Below are 25,087 nucleotides of genomic sequence, written 5' to 3' on the forward strand. Positions count from 1 at the left end.
GAAAGTTGAGCAGAAAAAATTCGGCAGGTCCCACGTACCGTGGGAGTCGATGTTATGCGAAGCATGCGGCGGGTAGGTGACTGTGGCGTAACTTTTTTTACTGAGTGACACGTTACAAAGTGACGCTAAAGATTTGTATAAATTTTATATGCACACATATATATGTTGAAGAGCCGCATATGTGTTATATAACCAGTTGTTTACGGTTAGGTAACGCTGCCAATGGCAACGTGGGTATTACCAACACCAGAAGCGGTATGCTGATATGTAGTGCTTATACGGGTCCCGAGAACGCACGCACGTTTCACGAACCCGTGTGCATGTGTGCAAGAAGTTCTTGACAGTTCTTGAACAAGTGCATCATCACCGTGATCAGTGAGCACCAGCAGCTGGTCATGACTTGTTATAGGATCCGGTCGTGATCGTGGTGACGAGGGGTCCATGTGTAGTGAAGTATGTGATATAGTAGAGCTGTTGGAATTCGTGGATACCTCGGTCATTTCGTCGACAAATTGACTGTCGACAGAGCCGGCGACATGTCGGAACCTGAAGTCACCCTTCTCGTTGGTGAGTTATAGGCCATCGAGGCGGTAGGCCTGGATAGTGCTACGTAGACCAACGTCAGTGGATGGTGTTTGTCGTATTCGTAGACTACCTGGGAGTATGTGGCCTACGTAGCCTAGTCTACAAAGCGGCTGTCAACCAATCTGGCGTCATTCTCGGTCAGCATGAGGCCATCGCCCAGCCTCGTAAGAAATGAAGAGGACACTGCGTCGTTCTGGTGGCCGAAGTGCACTTTACGGTGCGGTGATGTGGATATCATATGTAACTTTCGTTAATGTATTCCTCCGGGGTCGAGCAATGCTTCAATATAGCTTGCTGAATCATAGGAATACAAACGTAATGTTTATTACACGGCTATAAAAGCGGAGCCAACACTGGAACCACAGACGTTAATCTGAAATGACGCCTGTATCGTAAGAGTACACATCGTAGGAGCATCATGTAGTGTTTATTGCTTTCTTGTAAAATTAGATAGCCAGAACCACAACCACAATTGACGTTGCACCGTATTACGCCTGCGTAGGCTGTTTTTCCAAACCAGTTGATAGACCTGGCGTGGCTCAGTGGTAGAATACCTGATTGCCATGCAGAATGCTTGGGTTCGATTCCTGCTGGGATCCTAATTTTCATTCTTTCTATTCGTTAATTCAGCGCTGCCGATGTTGGTTTTTCTTAACGCTCTAGAAATTAAGTTACCAATGTCTGTTCTCGCCGTTCCTGGCTAGATATAAACTGTCAATCACCTGTGGTGCATACCCATACACCGCGGCCCGTGGTAAACGGGTATGTGCCACACGTGTCTAGTGGAAAGGGTTTGACGACGTACGCGACATGATTTTAACGTTATTCATGTCATGACCCGGCAGTCATATTCGTCGAATCCTCTTACCTTCCCATGCAAATTTTGGTCTACACCAAGTTAAGGAGGCGACCATGAGAGCATCCAGACGTAGGCGGCTAGATAGATAGATAGATAGATAGATAGATAGATAGATAGATACGTAGATAGAAACGCTCAAAGTGCCAGAGGTTCGCTAAGAAATGCTTCGCATTTAAAAGTTTTCTGCGAACATATGTGCAGCCAATCTTCGTTTCACCGCGTCGAGAAGCATGCTTCGCGCGGTGTCACGATAGGCACTAGAGCTTATATTTTTGTATGTAGATAACTGTTGTACTTACAGAGCTTATATCTTGTAGTATCATTCTATAAGGGCCTTGTGTTCAAAACTTATATTTCGATTTTTTTTACCTTGTGCAGAGTAGCATTGATGTTTTTACGAATTTTTCTTTTTGTTACATTTGTCTTTGTTTCGATACTTTTTTGATAATATTAGAACTTAATCTGGTGTTTGAAGCTAATACTGTTGGAAAAACCAATTCTTCCTCTATCATTTGATACTACACACTTTATCACCAATCAGCTTCTGTGGCAGGGAGAAATAATTCCCGGACTGCCCCAAAACAAGATTTTTCCGTCGTCACGGAAGTGTTAAGCACTGCAGGTGAAATGCTAGCAATACGAACACTTCCACTTAAAACTGCGCTAATGATGTTGACTTCCTATGGCCAATCTTTAAAGCCATCAATTGAATTCGCATAGAAAGACAAGACTACCACCCTTTTGTATTTTGCGCATAGTTTTCTGCGAGGAGACGGCTAATGAACGCTACTGCACTCTAAGAAAAAAGAGTATGCGTGACTCTCTTCGGAGAGTTTTGACTTGCCACGTATACGACTCTCTTTAAATAGTCAGGGTGACTCTCTTGGTGGGTCAGGGTCGGCTCGCTCTAGGAGAGTCCCCTGATCCTCTAGGAAGAGTGCAAAGACTCTTATCGGGAGGATCACGTTACCACTTATAGGGAGTCAGACGACTCTTGCCGGTAACGCTTCTAGGGTGGTCAAGGGACCCACACCGAAGCATCAAGCGACTCCACAAGTATTTTAAGCTACTCATTTGATCCTTGCTCTACTTTCGCGCGACTACTGTTGAAAATAGTGGAGTATTCATTTTAAGCAAGTCCAATAATACTTGCCGTTCTGCCCAGCGACTGTAATAAAAGAATAGTTAAATTTTAGCATTATTTTAATAAAACTCATCAAAACAACACATATTTCTAGCAAAGTTATATAGAAGGCGCGAAAAGATGGTCAGTGATTTCCAATTAAGAAGTAAAGGTATTCCTCATTTACATGCTTGTGTGATAGCCAACTAAAAGGTGTGACTGTGATGTGCAGTGTCATATATGGTGCTAAATAAACAGCAGAAATTGGCATCATGTTTCCATATTTATTCTTATGATTAAGAATAAATCAAGAAGTGGTGACGGCTTGAGGCATTAGACTTGTGGCTTGCTAGTTTGTCGCTCCTGCCCAGCGTGAGCACCATGAAAAACGGTATCTGAAAAGCAGAACGTGATATTATGATGAGAAAATGAAATTGCAGTAAAGGTTTGCAAAACCTACACAATAAGTGGTTCACACAGACATAATAAAGGCTAACAACAAAACAACAAATGCAAACAGGCATGGTCAGGAACCAAGTTTTTTGACGTCGAGATCAGATATGTCATATTTTAGAATTACCGCACATAGCTCGCACAATCACGCACACTCACTCGGTTCTGTAATAACGCCCAACGTCATCGCAGTGTATGCAATTCACGAAAACAGCAAACAGAAACGAGGAAAGAGTGCACGGCCGCGGCCGCACCAACGCGCGCCGTCGAAAGTCTAGAGCTTTTTCACTTTACCGGTGAAGCGTGTCCAACTTGAATGACCGCGTACGTTGTGGAAGCACCGTACTATATCTGCACCTCAAACTACCGTCTTTAAGCCAACAAAAACCATTATATATAGTGCGTCTGAGCGTTCGGTACACAGGCTTTTTTTTTTTTTTTTCACGTTCCCACGCGCCGAAGCACGCTACACACTCAAGGTCGATGGAAATGTTATGAAGTAGACTAAAGTGCATCTCAAAACGACATCTTGCACATTCAGTAGCGCAGACACAACGTGCGATCAGCAAAAAATGACCCTTGATAATTGTTTGCATCGCTCACTATAAGGGAGCTTGCACAGCAACGCGCATAGCGGTGGCAACTCGTTAACTGACAGCTTTAGTTGGGCATCCGCAACAGCCCTGCGGACATAGGCTGCTGTTGGAAATGGCTGGCAGATAACTTCCGCAGGGCTGCTGCAGACGCCCAGCTAAAGCTGTATAATTAGTACCTACGAAAGCAGTACACTCACCGTTAACTGGCGCCCGTTGTTCCTGTCCGCAGCTCCAGGAATATTCCGTCCTCCAAGCGTCACCGCGTCACTTCGTGCACGGAGCCGGCGGCAACACCAACACCACCGAAGACGCGCATGAACAGACACACAACCCGCGCAACCAACACGCAACGCATTCCAATAGACGAGGAGACAGAGAGGAAAACAGAAGCAACAGAAGCGGCACGGCGGCACGCCACCCCGGCGCCGTTGTGGCGCGTTGGCTCGACGACGGAGGCGAGGCAACGCGCCACAACGGCGCCAAAGGGCAAGCGCGGCGGCGCCGCCAATCGAAACGCGCTTCAGGAGAGTCCCGTGACTCCAGTCGAATTGCGAACTCTCTTTCTCTGCCTGTACCTTCCGAAAGGGGTCAAATGGACACCCGAAGAGAGTCACGCGGCCGTGACCCTCTTTTGACTCTTTTTTTTTTCTTAGAGTGTGGGAATTTGCACGTTGGACAAGATCAGTCGAAGATCAACGTTTCGTATTGTGCGCATCAAAGAAGCTCGGTATCGGTACAGCCCAGTCAGTTGCCTAATTCAGTCGCGTGGCGAGAAGCTGTGCGATCCAAATCAACGGCGGCAAACGGAGTATTCCTCATTTTCCGCAGACGATAGGTACTAATGTATCGTAGCTCCTCGCAAACGTATGACGAGTGTGCCCGAGCCTCCTATCAAGATATGCTAATAGGACACTGCCGGCGATCGCAGCAGAGTGGCTAGAACAGCTGTGCAGCGCCGATAACACGTGCCGGAAGCGAGGGACTTGATATGCAAATTACCAAATACGGCCGCCAGTACTGGACCAGGGCTGAACGATTTTTAATCATCCCGGTAGACAGCACAGCCGCCGCCTCGATGTCGACGAATAGATGTTTCGCAACGCCGTCTATTTTATTCCGTATTCCTTTGGCGATATGTGCAGTGGCGATGGATGGTAGTTAGCTGCCTCGCCGATCTGTCGGAAACAAGGCATTTCGTTTCAAAGAAAAACGAAGACTACTTGAGGGACGGTGCAAAAATATTGACAATTGGGGCTATATGAACCGATGAAAGCGACAAATTGAAAGTTTTGAAACCCGTGTTTCTGATCGCCAGCGTGTAAGTTTGGTAACGAGCTGATGACTCGAGCTTTAGCGCTCGGCGCAATTGCACTTCGTTGGACGCTTGTTTCTACAGCTTCCTGTAATTTAAATGTCCGAAAAGCACAACCGCTCTATTTTAGCACAGGCGCAGTAGATGGCTGAAAGCAGAGTAGTGCCTTTAACCATTTACTGCGCCATACATAACGAGCGAAAGTTGCGCACTTAATGGCAGGCTCACTGAGTGTGCATGTACAAGAGAATGGTGCACAGCAGCGCGCTGTTAATTTAGGTGATTTACATTTCGCCTTATTGATTGCGATACATATTGTCTCCTCGTGTTTTCTTACATTACTGGTGCAAGCGGGGATGTTTTTTTACTCTAGGAAGCAAGTGCCTCTTGCATATTGTGCGAAACGTAACCGAATATTCGCAACAAGGAAAAGAGCTCCTGTAGAGGTAATAGCGTATTAAATTGAGCTGGTTGGTATATCACCGAAGTGAAATAAAACAGCGCTCAAAACTCGATGATCGAATGTAAATAAAAAATAAGGCTTTCATTTCTCAAAAGTTAGAGAACTGTCAGCGTGCCTTCGTTATCTCTCAGCGCCATAAAAATGCACTGTTGACAGCATCTCGTGTCCTTGAATGTTCTTTTATTTTTTTTTTGTACTGACGGAACTTTGTACTGATTTGTATTGACGTCAAAATTAAATTAAATTGTCTCGTCTTAAATTTCGTAAAACAGTTTCGTTTTTTAGCGCTGTTTTCTTCAAGTTCACTCCTAGGGATACAATTATCTTGACGTGCACATCTCTTAACTGTATCTCTTGTTGGTTCATGCAGCGGTTATCACGGACATACTGATATCCCTGGACGACAGGTATCTCTACATCGTCTGCTGGATTCACGGCGACATTCGTCAGTATGACATCACCGACACCCGACATCCGAAACTCGTTGGTCAGGTAAGCACTGCGCACCTTCGCCGTTCTGACCAAAATGTGCGGCCACGATTTCTTAAACTATCGGACTGAATGATTCAGAACTGTCACAACGCCGGCGACATCAGTAAACTTTCTTTTATTCTGTCCTCTCGATTCCTTCGCCACTCGCCGCGGTATAGCTTAGCAGGTAAGACGTAGCCCTGCTGAGCTCGAGAAGCGGGTTCGATTCTCGGTCACGGCGGGCGCGTTTCGATAGGGGGCGAAATGCAAGAAAATCCGTGTACTTAAGATTTAGGTGCACTCCAAGGAGCACAAGGCGATCGAAATTAACCCGGAGTAAGCCATCACGGCGTGCCTCATAATCATATTGTGGTTTCGCCAGGTGAAGGGGCAGAATCTCTCCTTTCCCGAATGCAGGGTAGTCAACCCAGCCCAGTCTTGGTTATCCTCTTTACCCCTCACCCGTCTTTATTTTTTACTTTGTGAGGCTATCCACCCTCATGCCAGACTTCTTCGTGTATGCAGTTGCCGAGCTTCAAACTTAATTTCTGGAAGTGGCAAGCACGGTGTTTTCATTTTAGTTCGGTCACAAAAGCGACGCCGTTGCGAACGACTGGCGCGTTCGAGAAGAAACGCGAGAAACATCTATTTTCAGTATACTACGCGCCTAATTGCGTCTCGGGATGTGAATTTGTGCTGAGCCCTTCCATTTTAGTTGTCATCAGGGGATCTTACAACGAATCATAGCTTATTTACGTTTTTCTGTGAGCACTGCCCTCCTGTCTTGGTGGTCTCCAGGGTGCGAAGAAAGTGTACTTCCACAGCACCTTTGGTCTCCAGTTCTACGAGTCTTAAAAAAGGGGCACTAATCCAAGGCAACGTATTTTACTCGATCACTTAAATTTGCAAAAACTAAATAAATATACCTTGTAAGTACTCCCTTTTCGTTTATTCCTTTTCTTCAACCCTTGATGTGCTCACTGTCTTACGTTTGCTTAGATCACCGCGGCAAAGGCGCGTTCGGGAAAAACTAGCAATTATTCTTTCGTTCTCCGATCCTTATTTGAAACAACGAAATTTAGCTGTGCACACTGTCATTGAGTCTGAACTATTATACTGTGCGATTCGGTACATGATGGAAGACAAAATAACCGTACGCATGAGAACATCAGCTGAGGTCAGTTGTCTGCGCAGGTTTTCACCGGTGGTTCCATCTACAAAGGCGGTCCAGTCACCGTCCTTCACGACGAAGAGCTCAAAGTAAGTCGTTCAAAGTAAGCTATCACTAATGAAAGGAGTGCAATGCGGCACTAAGAAACGCCACGGTAACGGCGCTACCGTGGCGCTAAGAAAGTTGGGCTAGATTCGTGATTCGTGTATAAGTCTCGTAATTTTGTGTCTTATAATAACATTGTTTTCATTCAAATGCAGACTTTCCCTTAATACATAATGCTTTACACTCATACAATGCAATCACTTCCTTGCGTGCAAGCTTGCTCCCAAAGGTTTCACCGCTGCTACTCAATTCAACAGATTCCAGAGAAGGTACCGGCACTTCAATTTTCTGTCGGTAGAGCAGAGCCGCCCTCTTCTTAAAATATGCGTCCATGAACTTATGCAGGCGGCTACACTATCCGTAGTGATGAAAATGAAACGCAATTGTTACAAAACGTTGTGCTTCACTTTAGTGACGTGTCACCCGCCACGGTGTTCACAAGTCGCGGGATCGAATCCTGGCCGCGCCGCATTTTCGATGGCGGCGAGAATGCTATAGGGCCCGTGTGCTTACATTTAAGTGAACGTTAAAGAACCCCAGGCGGTCGAAATTACGGAGCCCTCCACTACGGCGTTTCTCATAATCATACCTTAGTTTTCGGACGTAAAAAACCAACAATTATTATTGACGCGTCGATACAGTTGACTCGAGCGCATTCTGTTTTGGTGCTTCGTATCAAACATGAGTGGGTGAGTATATATGAGCTTTATTCAGGTCCTGAGAAGAAAGCCGTGCTGAAGGCCCCGCCAGTAAATCCGGCGGCTCCACCCAGGTCGGGCAACAGATAACCTTAGAATGTCCGCTAATGATATATTGGGGAACTTGGATTCGTACAGAAATGTTTGCTTGCGAAATAATGGGTACTTACTACTTGCCCTGGGGAAGAATGCCTTCTTGTAGTAGACTGCTCGTAATGCAACACCCTTGTGAGAGAACAAAAGCTTCAACATACAGAACTAGGATGGCAGACTGGCGAGATGGTGGAAATGCATGGTATTCGAACAACAGTGAAGAAGACGGGACCAAGAAAGAAGACGCATACGAGTCTGCTTTCTTGGTCCCGTCTTTTGCGCTGTTGTTCAAGTACCGTGCAGTTCGACATACAACAGCATAAGTATCCCCGCTGTTCGCGCTTTGTAATTAATACTTGCAGAGCTGAGCGACAAAATCGGGCTGGGCAACAATGGGCCGACTAAATTTACCGAGCACATCGTCGTAAACGTTTCAGCTTCTTAGCTCAGAGTTAAAAAAAATAATGGCGGAAGGCCGTATTGGCCCTATGCAGGGCGCAGTAAATATCCGGGAGCGTTCGTGACTGCTTCATTATAGGTAGATCAATTTGAGGCAGCGTAGTAGGCGCCTCTAATTGGTCGTTCATCTAGTAGACCATCCGAGCGAAGTATCGACATTAGGAAGGTTTTCATATGAGCTTCAGGCAAACGGCGTTCTACTGATATTAAAAGGCTGATTTCGTAGTGCAGCTGGCAACCGAAAGACGCGTACATGCTCGTGTGACTGATTGCAACACGAATTAACGTGACTGATTGGTGACGTGCGTAGTTTCACGTGATAGTGAGGGAGGGCGCGTGTCTTTAACTTCGAGAGCCCGTGGGAATCATTTCACGTGAATCATTGGTTCTGTGAATAAGTTGGCAATATTGTGAGCTATAGTGCTCCCAAGTACTAGGCCGTGAGTAAGAGCGAGCCTGGTTTGAGCATGAGAAAAGCTTGAAGCTCAAATATAGTATCAGTTGGGAAGTCGTGCTTACTTTGGCAGCCGATGATGGCGTGCGACTAGATGTAGTTGCTAATGAGGTTGCTGCTCTCCTAATTATGCACATAATGCGTAATTATATTTAAAGTAGAATAGCAAGCTGGGCGAGTTCTATATCGACCGCAGTAGTGGCCGATACGGTGTGCAACCAGAGCCCTATTCACAAGAGCTTGGGCTTTACCAGAACACACAAATCGAGCGCTCTACGCACCAGTGAACAGGTTTGTGCCTAAGTGGCATGATACAATTCCGTTCTTCGCTTAGCAATGTGTGTACGCCCCGGTACCACCCCGTTATGTCACATAACCTACATAGACGACGCACTGTGATTTGTTACGTAAACTTACTTTTCTGGCTGGAGTTTGCTGCGTCGAGCTGCTTTGCTTACAGCATGCATGGCTGCCTGTTACTTTTCCCGAGTATGCGACCTGAAGTCTTCGCTGAGCTTCATCCAGATTATTCATGGCGACCACTAAACTTCAGGCACCAGATACTTTGGACCAAATGTACACTTTGTCTTTTTCTATTGTAGACGGATAAAGTTACGTCAAATTAAGCAGTGCTTCGCTGGTGCTGAGGTCCTGTTGTTTGCCATAGGTTGAAAGAAGCGCTGGTCAAGGCTAGAACGCAGCGCATTATATATCGACAGAACTGCGCCATTGTCACTGTCAAGAAATGAGAACGCAAAACGGATGCGTTCGAAAAAGCGATAAGCGTACGAGTCGCAGAGGTGCACAACGGCAGGTTATAATCTACTTCGAGCCCCTGCCCGCTGCCAGTATTACGTAACGTTTTCATATCCTCCATTTCTGGACATTCCTGGGCTTCTTTTCTACTGCCGGCATAAGAGCTGGACCACGGGAACGCCGCCATCTGCGGTGGTAGGGTCCTCCAATATATAGAGCTATGCCGAACTTGTGACGAGAACTCGGCCAAAAAACAATGTGCCGGCAGCAGAATTGCCTCTTGCATAAGCCGTAACCGTAGCGACGCGTTACTTCGGCGCATGTTTCTAGCGCGTACCTACTTGGTTATGCTCTTCTTTCACTGGTAGCGAGAAATTGAGCGTCGTAGTGCCCCTAGATTGCGTTCTTGCGACAGTCACGTGGTGGAATAGCTTACGCGTGAATGAGAAGGCAGGATTTGTACCATGAATTTCTTTAATGCAGAATAATCAAGAGAGTGATCACTTATTAGAAGGCAACAGAATAATGAAAGCTTTTAGCGACATGTACACGAGAACAAGCTTCACTTTCCCCCGATTTCAGCGGTTGGTAGTTTTAGGAATTGCGGTGAGGTAGCCAAATATAAATGTGAGAAGAGCAGGTGAATCCAGCAATAAGAAGGTAATGGGTTTTAGTTTAGTAAAATATTTTAGTGGAAACCAGTGTGCTAGTTCGAATAGGTAAAACTGGGAAGAGAAGCCAAGACTCCACTACTCCACTGAGAAGTGCAACAAAATTTATAATTCGCACTTCTTTTGACTGCTCACTTGCGAATTGCAACTCGGCAAACTTCGTGCGAAACAGTTTGCGCAAGCCATCGCTTCACTGCGTCGCGCTACGGGTGAAATTATTTTCTATTACCTAGCAGCGGTAATGCACAGAAGACAACAGGCGCTGTTCACGCAAAACTACGTACGTATAAGAGCAACAAAAGTGGTTTTACACTCGGTTTCACAATCTCACGCGATGCGGCGAAATTTGCAGGCTGCGTAAGCCTAGTTGGGAACCCCAAAAGATTCTATTTCCCACCGCTATCCTTTCATGCACGGCACAGGCGGAATGGTGGATCACGGATGTATTAGAGGAGCGTAATGAGGGAGCTCTTCCTACAGGCGGAGCCGGTTTCTCCTACGTCGTTGATCGTGCGCAGAAACTTCCATTGCAGTACTCGAAGTTTAATAAAGCGGCGTGTTTTTTATTCATTTTTTGGTAGCGCACAATAGAGAATAACTGTACTATAGCGTTCTTTTATTTCACTATATATGTTTCTGATTAGACGGGTCACTGAAGAGCCTGCCGTCTATAACTCTGAGAAAACTCCCAAGAAGTCTTGTGCACATAGAGCGCTCGACTAGCCTGTTCTGGTGAAGTCCAAGCTCTTGTGCATAAGGCCCTGGTCGCAGGCCGTATCGGCAACTACTGCGGTCGATATTGCCTATGAGAACGTAGCCGAGTTACGGAAAGAACCGATGGACGATACCCAAAGTAGAGCTGAGCACTTTCTGAAAAGACTCAACTGATACTGACTAATACTTGTCCAGACAGTGTGCAAAGCATGTAAGAACGTCAAGACCGTGATGGAAGGTTACGGATACGCACATATACGCAGTGACAAACTAGAAAAGAAGAGTGCGTGGGAAGCGAAGGAGTGGACAGGCAAGAGCGCGCCGATTTCAACACTTGTATGTTGGCCGGTGTGCCAAACCCGCGTTAGAGTATCGCCAAGCGTTTGGCATCTGGCAGACAAGGGCTTTAGCACCGTTCTCCGCAACTGCCCGGTCACTGACAGAACCATGCCAATGCGTTGGCGCAACAGAGATGCTTCGATTGTCCTGTACTGCGAAAGAGAGTGGCGAGGCCGTTCGTTCGGTATTTGGCTAAGTGTATTTAGAGGCGCACATATAACTTGGTTTTCATCTCCTGCTTAAATGTATATGGAGGTAATGTGGTCCGGCTTTTGGGTTTTACTAAAATTGTACCCGTATAATAGTTACGTGCGAATGAAAAAACGATTTGCCATACCTGTTTTGTCTGTTGCAGTGAAGATGGTTCAATGTCCGCACCAACCTTCGCAGCATTTTATAGACTGCGCGCGTATGATGTACCTAATGTTGGAATAGTGTCTCTTTTTCCTGAGTTTCGTGTAGTAAATGCACGGAGTTGGTTTTTTTAACAGCGAAGCTGTTTAAGCTGTCGGTAACTAACACTTCATAACCTATGCTCCAAAAGCAAACGAACACAAACACACAAAAATTGTCATAATCATGAACCGGCGCGCGCTCTCTTCATTCTCTTCAGAGTGAAGGTGTTTAACCTATCTAACTTGTGCTCCGTCGTGCAAAAACATAAAAAGATAAAAAGACGGAGAAACAGAGAAACGGCGCGAGAGAGATGTAAAGAGGAAAGGAAGGGAAGAAAGAAATAGTGAGAAAGAAATAGAAGCGGACGCAAAAAAAGATACAAGAGAAAGAGAAGAGAAAAATGAGAAACAAAGGCCGCCCATCTCCGCTCTTCTATCAGGCTTGGCACCATTGGTCCGAAGCTGCCATAATTTTTTTTTGTGGTTACACATTCCTTCTATAGATGTCTTGCCTTAGATATTATCCAACATATTTGGATAACAAAAGTTTTTTCAAATATTTACCATCAGATTCATGGGAGACCTATAGCCACTTTCACAAGCTGCTGCCTCGTAGTGTTTATTTCGGAGTGTGTGCGTACTACGTTCTTAAAGTTAAAATAGTGTCGTCTCGAACGTCTCTTTTTGATGAGTTTCGTGTTTTGAAAAAATGTTGTGTTTTCGTGTTTCTTTTTTTTTAACACGCAACTGTTTTATTACCTGACAGGAGCAGCCCGAGAGGTGCGTCATCAAGAACAAGGCCGTAGAAGGTGCCGGCCAGATGTTGCAGCTTAGTTTGGACGGCAAGCGACTGTACGCCACCACGTCGTTGTACAGCGCCTGGGACAAGCAGTTCTACCCGGAGCTGATAAAGTAAGAAGCGATTACTGAAAACGCTGTAGTCTTTCTGTAATTTCATAGTGTGGTAAAGGATGACATGCAGTTTGTCGAGATATAATTGAATCGCTTTAGCTGTTGATGCTGCCCGATGTCCGTATTTGTTTCCGGAACAACACGGAGGGATAGGCGAGAGAGGAATCAAATTGGTGCAAAAGATCCGCTACATATGCTGTACAGGAGAACTTGGCAGTCGTATGTTTTTGAGCCTTAATTTGCGCGCATCGATGGGAGAAAGCATTCATGTTATTGCTGATAAATCTTGAATGGAGAGAGAGAGAGAGACGGAGAGAAAAGGCAAAGGAAAACCAGAGAGGTTAACCAGGTCGCACCAGGTTTGCTACCCTACACAGGGGCAAATGGGAGTAAAAGAATGTAGAAAGAGGAAAGAAAAGACAACTGATACGCTCGCATGCGTAGGAGCGTTCACCGCGCATGCTCGGAACATTTCAAACTGCGAACTCTTAGAGTACGGTTAGACTTTCTTACATAGACTGCAATGGAGTTTCAAAACCAGGAAGGATGTCGTTACAAATGCCTTGGTACTCGCTATATCAAATGTCCTAGGTTCCAAACACCAATTCTGATCCCAGGCTGAGACTCTTCGTTTTCTGCGCCTATTGCCAAATCCAAAACGCAGCCTGAATATCCACGTCTCACGAGCGAGCGATGTTTCGTATACCCAAGCTATATACTATTTTTGGTCTTGCGTTGGCTGCATACCCTGACATTTCGCTTTTAAGCCTGGTCTTCGCTTTCCTGTGCCGAGGATTCAGCGGGATTCCGACGTGGGCGAAAGAGGGTGACCCAACATTCGGAAGCGAAAGTTCAGAAGTCGTGTAAACTGTTTACCTTGAAACGACTTTTTTTTTTTCTCCCTCCAGATAAACTGGTATCTTAGAAAGACGTGGTTCATTCCTTTTGCGTAGGCTCATGAAAAACGAGCGGCTGGCAACGCAATGCAATTTCCTTTTAAGGAACACATACTTGCCGCTATGGTTCACCGCGATTCATACTGAACTGCTGGCCGCAAACAAAGTCATGTACAGGCGGCTTCAGCACCGCGTTTCCTACGTATAGCGTTCGCTGTTGCGCAAGGAGCATTGAAATTCCGTGATGCATGTAAAAAATATCCTGGGCTGGACTTGGTTCAACTTGCTCAAGAACTGCCTGCAACGAAAAGAAAAGTTCTAAGGAAAAAGGTTTCGTGCGACTCCGAAGGGTGCTAACATGGACCCAATTTGATCCGAAGCCTGCTTTCTTTTACCTTTTTTTTGCAATAACCATAAGTGACCGTCCATGGATAGAACATCTTTCAAATTTATCTCTCGTCTCATCTTCCCACTCGATTTCTGCGGGTGCGCAAACTGTCAAAGCTGCGTCCCACGTATTTTTGCTTTCATGCATCTACTAGCTTACCCGGTGACCTGTACAGCCGCAGACTACCGGGAAAAACTTTCTCGGGTCACTTTCCGGAAGTGCAGACAGTCTTGCTCGCATTACGTATGTCTCGCTTTACTTTCGCGGTGCGCGAGTCTTTCTCTCAGAGTGGGTAAACTGTACTCTTACGATCCCTCCCGCATAGATGCCATGCCTTTTCAGTTCTTGCGAAAGAGCCAGGAGCTTTGAAAGAAATCTTTCCGCGAACGTGGAGCTTTCAGCACAGAGACAGCCTTTTCTGCTTTCAGCGGCCGCTAATCCGGGCTCTTACTCACAAGAATGGAAGCTTGAGCGAGTTGGTATGCGTTCATCTTTGTAGAAACAGCGCTCACAAGACGACGACGAAGTCGTCGTCTAGTGAGCGCTGTTTCTGTGCCTTCTTTTACTTCGTCGTCGTCTAGTGAGCGCTCTTACTCACTGTCGAAAGGCCCGCGAAACTGAAATTATACGCTCCTCGTTCGAGTCTGCACGCCTACGCACTGCGCTGACGCGGTAGAATTCACCTGCGCACCGCCATTGCTTTTGGGGTTGATCGTATGTGTGCTGTTTTTGTGCTTCCCAATCTGAGAGAGAGAGAGAGAGGCATTGATCGGCGTTGTGTACAAGTGACTGCATAGCTCCACTGAAGCCTTCAGGAGTTTGAGATTACGTTACAGATTTCAGAATGCGACCTTTCCCTCGGGTTAAATAACGTCGAAGTCCTTCTGGTAAAGAACTCCGGATAGCATTTAGAAGCGTTGAAAGTTGGTCTTGTTTAGGGAGCGATCAGCTAAGTTGGTTTGTAAGTGCTGCTGATGCGCGTACTGGTGCCTTCTTATATTCTCCGAAGACCGTTCAAATAATTCTGCATTGAGCGGACATCGTTTTGCGATGAGTTTTCGCCCCGCCACGGTCTAGTGGTTATGGCACTCGACTGCTAACCTGAAGGTTGCGGGATCGAATCCCGGCCGCGGAGGCTGCATTTCCGATGGAGGCGAAAATGTTTGAGGCCCGCGTACTTAGATTTAGGTGCACGTTAAAGAACCCCAGGTGGTCGAAATTTCCGGAGCCCTCCACTACGGCGTCTCTCATAATCATATCGGGGTTTTGGGATGTTAAACCCCACATATTATTTATTATTGCGATGAGTGAGAAGACTGGACGAAGGAAGAGTAATAAGTATGATAACCTGCAAACGAGAATCACCGCAATCGTATGAAAGCAGGTGGCAAAGCCGCATGACCTGGGAAAAGTCCCGATATTCAGTGGAATGTGAAATTATTAAAATATAAAATTCAAACGACTGCAAGGACTTCCAATTTGTTGCAATAGCGGTGTTCATCGCGCAAGTTTCTTCGATATTTGTATTTATATACAAAATTTATAACCCTGAGAATGTTAAAATGTTAATAAGGGCACCAGCTACTTGCTTTTATTTCATCTTTTCGGTGAATCGGTGAAAAAATAATTTCGTCCATGCTTTATTTTTGTCTTCAGTGTCTATTTGCGTCATTAGTTGTAATTAAAAGCTCAGCCTTCTTCGGTTCTTTAATGTTAAGGCGCCGTGATATTTTCTAGGTGTCTTCACAAGTTGTCACCGATTCAGATATTGATTCTTTTCAGTATTGTATGCCTTGCTCGTTAGGCAGACCTGAGTCATTTTATGCTGTCATTACGTCCATTCAGATGAACAAGGTGGTATAATGCTAACGTGGGTCTAACTCTCGTGTCGAGCTTCTGACGGAAAGTGTATTTTCTGTATCCTAATACCGCGAGTAATATCGCGAATGCCTCTATTTGAAACAGTCGAATTCTACCGCAGAGTGGACACTTTGTGTCGAAGAACTGGGCCTAAGTGCGCGAGTGTTATTCTGTGTGCCTTTGTATCTTTCTTGCTTGTCGACTACTTTGCGACGGCAGCTGTTATGCAAGGGAATGAATAGCCGGCGCCACACACTGGCACGGACCCCTCCTTATATACATTTAATTTCTAAAAAAAATTCAATTCCTTATGTGCTATTACGAATGTTTTAAAGTTCTTGGCTATATTTGGCGTTTTTTTTTTTCAGTCTGTGTTCCCGTCTGTCCACGTATTTCTTTTTCGTCTTCTTTCTTTACTTACCTTTCTTTTCCAGTGAGCCAGCGGCAGGCGCCTTTTCTGTGACCCCACTTTACGTCGTTCCTCGTTATAGGCGCATGTTCAAACACTATGCGGTTCTCAATATCTATGTATTATCAGCGTTACGACAAAGGTTCATACCAGTGCATGCTTAGTGCAAACACCGGAAAGTGCGTGCATGCTCCAGATGTGCGAGCGCACGGCACATAGGCCCCCCGGGGGAATTGGGCGGCAATCTAAACGGTGCGCTGATAATGCGAGACGGGAACCTCGTGCTCTCGGTGTTTACTTACGCATGCCTTCGAGAACGTCAGATTTATTGCGCGAGAGCCGCGCGGCTTTACGCCGCACTGGCGGTTTAAAGCACTCGGCCGATATTCGCTTTGAACCGGCCGCCTCATCCACGTGAGGCAATTTAATGCGCGAAGCAAACGATGCCAGGCAAAACGGGTGAGTGCGAAAGTTCGTCGGCTAACGTGCTCATCGGGCTTGCCAAGCGTTAATAAAACGTTGTTTGGCCAGTAGGTTCATACTGTGCAGAAGGTAATAACGCAACGCAGTGCAAAGAAAACAAGAGCTACAAGAAAGGGCGTAAAGAGAGATACTGAAGACGTACGCTAATCTGTTTTTGCGCGATGCGCCAAACACTGTGGCGGCTCTAATCGGGATGAATATCCCGGCAGTTCGATATTGGCTTCCCGGGTGTTGTTTCATCGATGTGGCTTGTTTGTACTGCGCTTTGTAATACATAAATTATCTCGTGTCGCTTTACCATCGGCACGCCGTTTTATTACCCAACATCCACGGGGATGCAAGAAAGTCTTAGTATTTTTTCCCCCTTAAAAGCACACTTTTTGTTTGTACAAAGCAAGATCCCCGTGGAATCCTCTGGAGAGCGTAAGATAAGCCTTTCGTAAACGAGACAGCATTGCTGCACTTTCGCGCAGTGGTTAAGTCAAGCGAACGGCTGAAGTACTAGCGTTCCTTTATTCCCCTTGCATCTCCCTAGCACAGGGTAGCCAGCCAGTCCGAGAACTGGTTGCTTGCTTGTTTGTTCCTTAGTACCGACTGCTACCCACTATGGGGTATTGGCCATGAAGCCGGCAGTTACTGTGTGAATAAGACAAAGGCAGGACAAGGGGTGAAAATTCACAATTCATTAGCATCCCTGGCTTTTTGTATTTTTCCTCCTTTAGCCTTCGTAAGATAGTTGTTCCAACTTCCAGTGTTATTGGAACAATAATAGATCGGGTGGCTCGCTTTTCAAGAAAGACCCGAGTAGGTTTTAAAGCGACTAAACTGGCAAAGTGTGGGCGCGAGTTTCTGCGAGAGACATTTGTCAACCAGAACCGAACGTTGTTTGCGCTTACCCACTGATTTGAGACGGCTTACAAGTAATCTTTTTAATTGATATGATGTAATAAGAAGGCTGGCGCCTTCAGGTAGCGCTGGCTACTCCTTGCCACTTGGAAAGTGAGGAAACTCGGTGAAGCGAGAAAAGAGAGATGACACCTATAACATATGCGACCGTATTTCTTCAGTTCTACTCGCCTCTTCAAACCATCCTTGGATTTTGGCGAGTGTGAATTGCAGGTGCGCTTTCATCCGGGTTTCGTTGGTTTTCGTAATCACGTTAACTGGCACAACAAAACGTGTGAAGCTGCTGTAGTGTAGTCTTGCTGCCCATAGCGATTAAAAGCACATTTTATTAATGCAGGATTTGAACAAAGAAATCCAAGGCACATCCCAAATATATCTTTGTTGCGGTTGCTAAGGAAAGGTGCAAAACAAAAAAAAATACCCTTCTCGTGTGTTTAGGTTTAAGCTGCACGTTAAATCTAAGTACAAGGGTGTTCTAAATTATTTCACTTACTACGAGTAGGCCTAGCCGGGTGACGTTGAGTTGACTGGCGTCTATTGTGGACCGAATAAACTTGTTTCACTCTCTTACTGCCCTATAACGTCCTTATAGTCATATCGTCGTTTCGGCAAGTGAAATCTCTGAATTCTATTAATAATTTTTAGTTTGGCATTGAAGCAACCTAGGTTTTCGTGCAACCGTCACATACTTTTCTCTGTACCTCAGGAAAGGAGCCATGATGCTTCGTGTAAATGTGGACAACACCAAGGGTGGCCTGTGCATCGACCGAGACTTCCTGGTCGATTTCGGCGAAGAGCCCGAAGGTCCCGTGCTGGCACACGAGATGCGCTTCCCGGGTGGAGATTCCACTTCGGACATCTGGCTCTGAAAGCAGCGTACGCATGCTTGGACGCTAGACACCGGCCCGAACACTTTCGATCCGAATCCTGCGCGGCTTCGATTTGCTTCGCTTGAGGCCAGTGGCGTTGTTTGGTGTGGTCACGAAGACACGACGTATACAATGTTGTCGACTTGTCTCGAAAACACATCTGTAGTTCTGACAGTTCCTTTTGTCCTTTTTGTTGCATTTCGTAGGTAAAATAAATGTGACCCATGTAACGGGCTTACCTGCTAATAAATTTTTTGACATTCTTCGTTGTTTCGGAGTTTCTGCGAAGAGCACCTAAAGAAAATCTAGTAAAACACATTAGAACTTGCCCATTGCTTATAAAACATAGCATGGCTTTCAGAAAGATAAAAAAAAAGCTTATTGTGGTGGTGACAGTTACTTCGCGCAATGCTGAGTTCTCGGAAGTCAAATGCGTTCTTAATACCAATGTTACTTTTCATGCGCCAATAAGCGGTTGCTCAACAATTCCCTTTATCGACGGCTTTCAGACATGCTGGGCATTGTTTAAATGTTTACTGATAAGTTAATGAGCAATGATAGGTTCGCAAATAGCAAGCACATTAGTTTTTCAAAATCTGGTTTCGTACAACCCCTTGAAGCAGCTCTTGTTTTAAGCCAACTGGAGTGCTTCCTTTCACACTGATTGCAAGAACTTGCGTATACTGTTGAATAACTTTTTTTTTTATTAGAACAACACACAGTAAAGCATTTGCAACACACGAAACAGTGCCAAAGTATAGAATCGCTGGAGAAAAATACTGAACGCGTACTCTATTTCTTGTGTGTGATGCGCCAGAATGCAAAGCACTGTATCACACAAACTTCTCAAAGCGCGCTGATTTATGTTCTTCTTCCCGCAGAAATTGCAGAGTTAACGCATGATGTTAGAAAAGAAAGAGTGCTGGTTGAACGAGAATACCGCACACTAGGGCTTGGTACCGCGTTCCATGGTAACAGCGTATACACGTTCCTTGCGTTTCCGGAAACCGGAATTCCCGGATAAGTGCTGCTCTTCTTTTCTCAACGTTTCTTCAAGCGAACTACACGGAAACGGAAGAGAAAAAGAACCGTCGGTTGGCGCATGCGTATACGCGCGTATCTTTGTGCTTGCTAGCGCTGTGTAAACATACGCCGTCCATTAAAGAGATTTGGTGGCACGCATCGGAGAGCACGATGATGCCTTTGTGTGAGCGCTTGCACAATCCCAGTGTGCAGCGTAGAAAAGTATTTTTTTTTCTTCAACGTCCTCCTCTTTGTCGGCGTACGTGTTTCGCAAGAGAGGGAGACGTTCAATTGGGGAGTACTGAGAAGCAGCCATAGTCTGTCTACTCAGCGTTTCCAGCCGGTTTCTCTTTCTCATTACGAAGGCGCAAGGTTTGAACCTTCAGGTTTGCGCGGAGAATCGGCGCTCAGATAAAAAACTGGAAAGGAAAAAAAAAAGGACGCTTCACTGGGAACGAAGCTGGCTGTAGATAATCAGACGAGAGTTCCGTTTGTTCAAGAAGCTGAGATTGCGTATTTTCTCAGACGAAGTTGCGCTTACCGGCCCAGCGCTCGCGCGAGTGTTCAGAACTCGCTGTTTTCGGTATGCGCTGGTAAGCTACGAGGGAAGAGCCCTTTCAGAACGCAGCTCTTGGGCGCCAGTTCCTGGGTTGAGGGTTGTCCCCCGCCGTAACCGAGTGAACGAGCACGGCGAAAGATCTACCGGCAAGTGTACGCCCCGAGCCATGCAACGCACTTCTTTTGCCGAGGCCGGCTGAATTACTCTGCGATCTTCGCCACCGAAACAAATAAGATTAAAATTGCGGGCAGTTTGCACTAAGTCGCGCAAACTTGGCACAGCGAAGCACGGACCCGTCGCTGCTCGTGCTTCCCTCCTCGACCGACACGTCTAGCTTCGAGATGCGCGGCTTCCTCCTCGGGAGTACGCAGCCAGGCTATGCACCATAGAGCACAGGTTGCGCGCGATGTCTCCGTCGGTGAGCGTGGCTTAGCTACTGCGCATGCGCGGTTTGGCCAGGTGGTGTGGTATCTGGTGCGAGACGACGCGATGCTTGCTTTCTTTTTCTATCTTTTTCATCTCTCTACTTCTTTCTCTCTCTTTCGTTGACATTTTCTATGTCTCTCTTTCGTTTTCTTTCTGCGTTTCTTTCTCTCTAGTTCTCTCTGTGATGTGCTTTACTCTCTCCCCTCCTCCTTTCCCTCCTGCGCACCATCGCCTCTCCTCCTCACGCTCACTTCCCTTTCCCATCCATTGCTACACTACTCTATACAAGACTATGTCATGCTGTGCTAGCGTGCCTGGATAGCCGAGTGGTTAGGACGCTCGCCTTCGGATCGAGGATTCGCGGGTTCGAATCCTGTCTCGTGAAGAATTTTTTTCGGCGAGAATTTTTCTCTTTCTTTATACCTTTATTTCCGGCTCTCTGTTTCTTTGTTTGTTTCTTTCTTTCTCTCTCTCTCTCTCTCGGTACTCGCTCTCAGGTAACCGCACAGTGGCCCATACCCGTTAAGATAATAGTTTTCTGCGATCGACTCACACGGAGCGATTTCCTAAACACCTTCGCTGTTAAAAATAAAAAAAATGAATAATAAAAATGTATAGAGATACAAGATACAAATAAATGGTTACTTACCTACAGTTCGCGCCACCGAAGCAGAAAATAAGATTTAAAAAATTATGACAGAAATTTTAGAAATGAAGGAGTACAAAAAATAAAAATATAGCAGTATTCAACTGTACGTACAGTCAAAGTAAAAATTTTAAGGACCCCGAGACACAAGAAAAATCAGAATATTCCCGCTGCTTCGGCAGGTAGCATGGAATATAGATTTCCGACCTGCTCTAAAACGTGCTAACAACATGTACGGTGCAGTTCGACTGAATACGTCACAAATTGCTGAGAAATTCAAAGTTTTCTAAGACCTAGCTGTTTCTAAATTTTCGACGCCGACTGTACATGCATGTCGCTCTCAAATTCCTTGCTTTAATGTGTTGCGCAATGAAAACAGGCGTATGTAGCGGCGCTCACATTTCGCATTGTGGATTATCACAATCGTCGGTAAACTTTTAATCTTTTAATTCAAAATAAAGTGCCAGTTTGAAATGCAGAGAACTTAGACTATGTCAAATTACGTTTGTAATGCCACAAGAATTTCGTGGGCGGTATTGATGAATCAAGAGATTTGCGATTACGTCTGCAAGTGTTGCAACTACACTCTAGGAAAAAACGGAGTGTGTGTTACTCTCTTCGGTGAGTCCCGACATTCCACGTGTATGACTCTCTTTAAAGAGACACGTTAACTCTCTTTTGTGTCCCACGACTCTCCGACGGGAGTATAATGATCTACAAAAGGAGTTCAATCTACAAAAGGTCTACAGAAGGTCTACAAAATGATATACAGAAGGAGTCTCACAAAAAGGAGTCAAAGGACTCCTTTTGTTTTCTTAGAGTGTAGTGAACAATAATTTTTCTACGACCGTGGCGTAAACTTTGCGCAAGTTATGATCGTTCGTACGTCATCACAAGCAACTGTTATCGCAGTTAAACAAAAAAAATTCACTCGAGACGTCCTGTTCAACCATGAAATTTTATCTCGCGAATAAGCTGTTCTTCTTACTTTGCGTGTCTATGACAAATGTTTGTGTTGTTCTTTGGCCCTGTTTTTTTTTTAAATTTTCATCATGATCGAATAACTTGATTCATTACCGTTTTGTTTTTTGATTTTTTGTAGTTAGGATAACGCAAGAACAATAGCAAAAAAAATCAAGGGCGATGCTTCGGAACATGAAGTGCTTCGTCTTGCATAAACAACGCTGTATTTTGAGATTAAACGAAAAAGAAAACAAAAGACAAAAAACGGCGCTATAGAAACGAAACGAAGACGAGAGGAGATAGAGACGCTTTCGTTTCGTTCCTAACGCCGTATCTTTTTTTCGACAAAATTCGGCAATGTGCCAACCAGACCAATTCAACACGCTAATTATGTTTTGAACGCGTGTATAATTGGCAAAAGTTCGAAGTTTGAAAACTAATTTGAGCTCGGTGCACTCTGTTACGTACCACCGCGTTTATTCAGCAACTGTTCGTCTGCGAAGCGATTTCAGACTGTTCAACACTCTTCCAGGTCACCGAGCGGCAATGCGAGGGAACTACGCGAGAACAACCAATGCTGCGCATGTTTGAATGCAGGCCCTGTGTAAAACTATTCGAGGCGTGCAATGGGCGCGACGAGCGCCGGCGTGGATGAAACGTTATTGATCAACTGTGATGGAAATGCATCAACTCGACCAAACTGAGAAAAAAAGTACATGTAGAGAGTATACACCTGTCTACTGAAATGCTTTACGAACTGCGGAGCATTGACTCGATCTGCTCGTTTCTGTTCTTTTCGTGTGTCTATGTGATATTTGATATCCTTTTTTGTTCTTTTCTTCTGATTATCTGATTTGTTTTGCGATTATGTATTAAATGCGAAGCATTTCTTAGCGAACTTCTGCGACTTTGAGCGTATCTATCTATCTATCTATCTATCTATCTATCTATCTATCTATCTATCTATCTATCTATCTATCTATCTATCTATCTATCTATCTATCTATCTATCTATCTATCTATCTATCTATCTATCTATCTATCTATCTATCTATCTATCTATCTATCTATCTATCTATCTATCTATCTATCTATCTATCTATCTATCTATCTATCTATCTATCCGCCTACGACTTTGTGCTCTCCTGGCCGTTTCGTTAATCGGATGTATACCAAAATTGGTGTGTCATAACATGGCCTTATTACGAACATAAATGACAGGTCATATCATGAAAATCATGACACGCATGTCATGAACAGCATGATTTACATTCCACGGTCTTTGGGCTCCCTGGCCGTTCCGTTAATCGGATGTATACCAAAATTGGTTTGTCATAACATGGCCTTATCACGAACATAAATGACTGGTCATATCATGAAAATCATGACACGCATGTCATGAACAGCATGATTTACATTCCACGGCCTTTGGGCTCTTGCGGCCGTTCCGTTAATTTCATATATACCAAAATTGGTACGGCGTGACAAGAGTTCTGGACGAACATAATGACAGGTCCTAACATGCAAATCATGACGCGCATGTCATGTGCAGCATGATTTACATGACATGGTCTCGGGGCGCTCGCGGCCGTTTAAATGAAGGGATACATACGAAAACTGGTATGACGAGACATTTCAGCATGACGAACATAACTGACACGTGGTAACATGAAAATCATGATATGCATGTCATGTATGGCATGATTTACATGCCGCGCTCATGGCGCACTCGCGGCCGTTTCGCTAGATTGATATACACCAAAATTGGTATTGTGCGATGTGACTTTATGAAGAACATGAATAACAGGTGGTAGCACGAAAACCATGACATCCATGTCATGTATGACATGATTTACATGCCACGCTCATGGCGCACTCGCGGCCGTTTCGCTAGATTGATATGCACCAAAATTGGTATTGCGCGATGTGACCGTATGAAGAAGATGAATAACAGGTGGTAACATGAAAACTATGACATGCATGCCACGTATGTCATGACTTACATACCACGCTCATGGTGCATTCGCGGCCGTTTCGATAGCTTGATATACACCAAAACTGGTATTGCGCGATGTGACCGTATGAAGAAGATGAATAACAGGTGGTAACATGAAAACTATGACATGCATGCCATGTATGTCATGACTTACATATCACGCTCATGGTGCATTCGCGGCCGTTTCGATAGCTTGTTATACACCAAAGCTGGTATTGCGCGATGTGACTGTATGATGAACATTAGTGGCAGGTGGTAACATGAAAAACCATAATATCCATGTCATGTATGGCATGATTTACATGCTCTACTCATGGTGCACTCGCGGCCATTTCGCTCCTTTGATCTACACCAAAATTGGTATTGCGCGATGTTACTGTATGACGAACGTAAATGAAAGGTGATAACATGATAATCATGGCATGCATGAAATGTACGACATGATTTACATGCCATGCTCATGGCGCACTCGTGGCCGTTTCGCTAGATTGATATGCACCAAAATTGGTATTGCACGATGTGACCGTATGAAGAAGATGAATAACAGGTGGTAACATGAAAACTATGACATGCATGCCATGTATGTCATGACTTACATACCACGCTCATGGTGCATTCGCGGCCGTTTCGCTAGATTGATATGCACCAAAATTGGTATTGCGCGATGTGACCGTATGAAGAAGATGAATAACAGGTGGTAACATGAAAACTATGACATGCATGCCACGTATGTCATGACTTACATACCACGCTCATGGTGCATTCGCGGCCGTTTCGATAGCTTGATATACACCAAAACTGGTATTGCGCGATGTGACCGTATGAAGAAGATGAATAACAGGTGGTAACATGAAAACTATGACATGCATGCCATGTATGTCATGACTTACATATCACGCTCATGGTGCATTCGCGGCCGTTTCGATAGCTTGATATACACCAAAACTGGTATTGCGCGATGTGACTCTATGATGAACATTAGTGGCAGGTGGTAACATGAAAAACCATAATATTCATGTCATGTATGGCATGAT

At 45.1% G+C, this 25,087-nt stretch overlaps 1 protein-coding gene across 1 annotated transcript in view; it reads left to right on the forward strand.

The window, feature by feature from the left end:
- The window catches only part of LOC119393329 (methanethiol oxidase), a 43,140-nt gene extending 24,466 nt beyond the window's left edge, over positions 1 to 18,674 (forward strand). Inside the window, exons 8-11 of the mRNA XM_037660296.2 lie at positions 5,762 to 5,883; positions 7,057 to 7,122; positions 12,484 to 12,629; positions 18,278 to 18,674. Coding sequence (XP_037516224.1) covers positions 5,762 to 5,883; positions 7,057 to 7,122; positions 12,484 to 12,629; positions 18,278 to 18,440 — 497 coding nt within the window. The 3' untranslated portion in view covers positions 18,441 to 18,674. The remainder of the gene's footprint in view (positions 1 to 5,761; positions 5,884 to 7,056; positions 7,123 to 12,483; positions 12,630 to 18,277) is intronic.
- Positions 18,675 to 25,087: the final 6,413 nt, after the last annotated feature.

The sequence above is a fragment of the Rhipicephalus sanguineus genome, chromosome 5, assembly GCF_013339695.2.
Source record: "Rhipicephalus sanguineus isolate Rsan-2018 chromosome 5, BIME_Rsan_1.4, whole genome shotgun sequence".
NCBI lineage: Eukaryota > Metazoa > Arthropoda > Arachnida > Ixodida > Ixodidae > Rhipicephalus > Rhipicephalus sanguineus.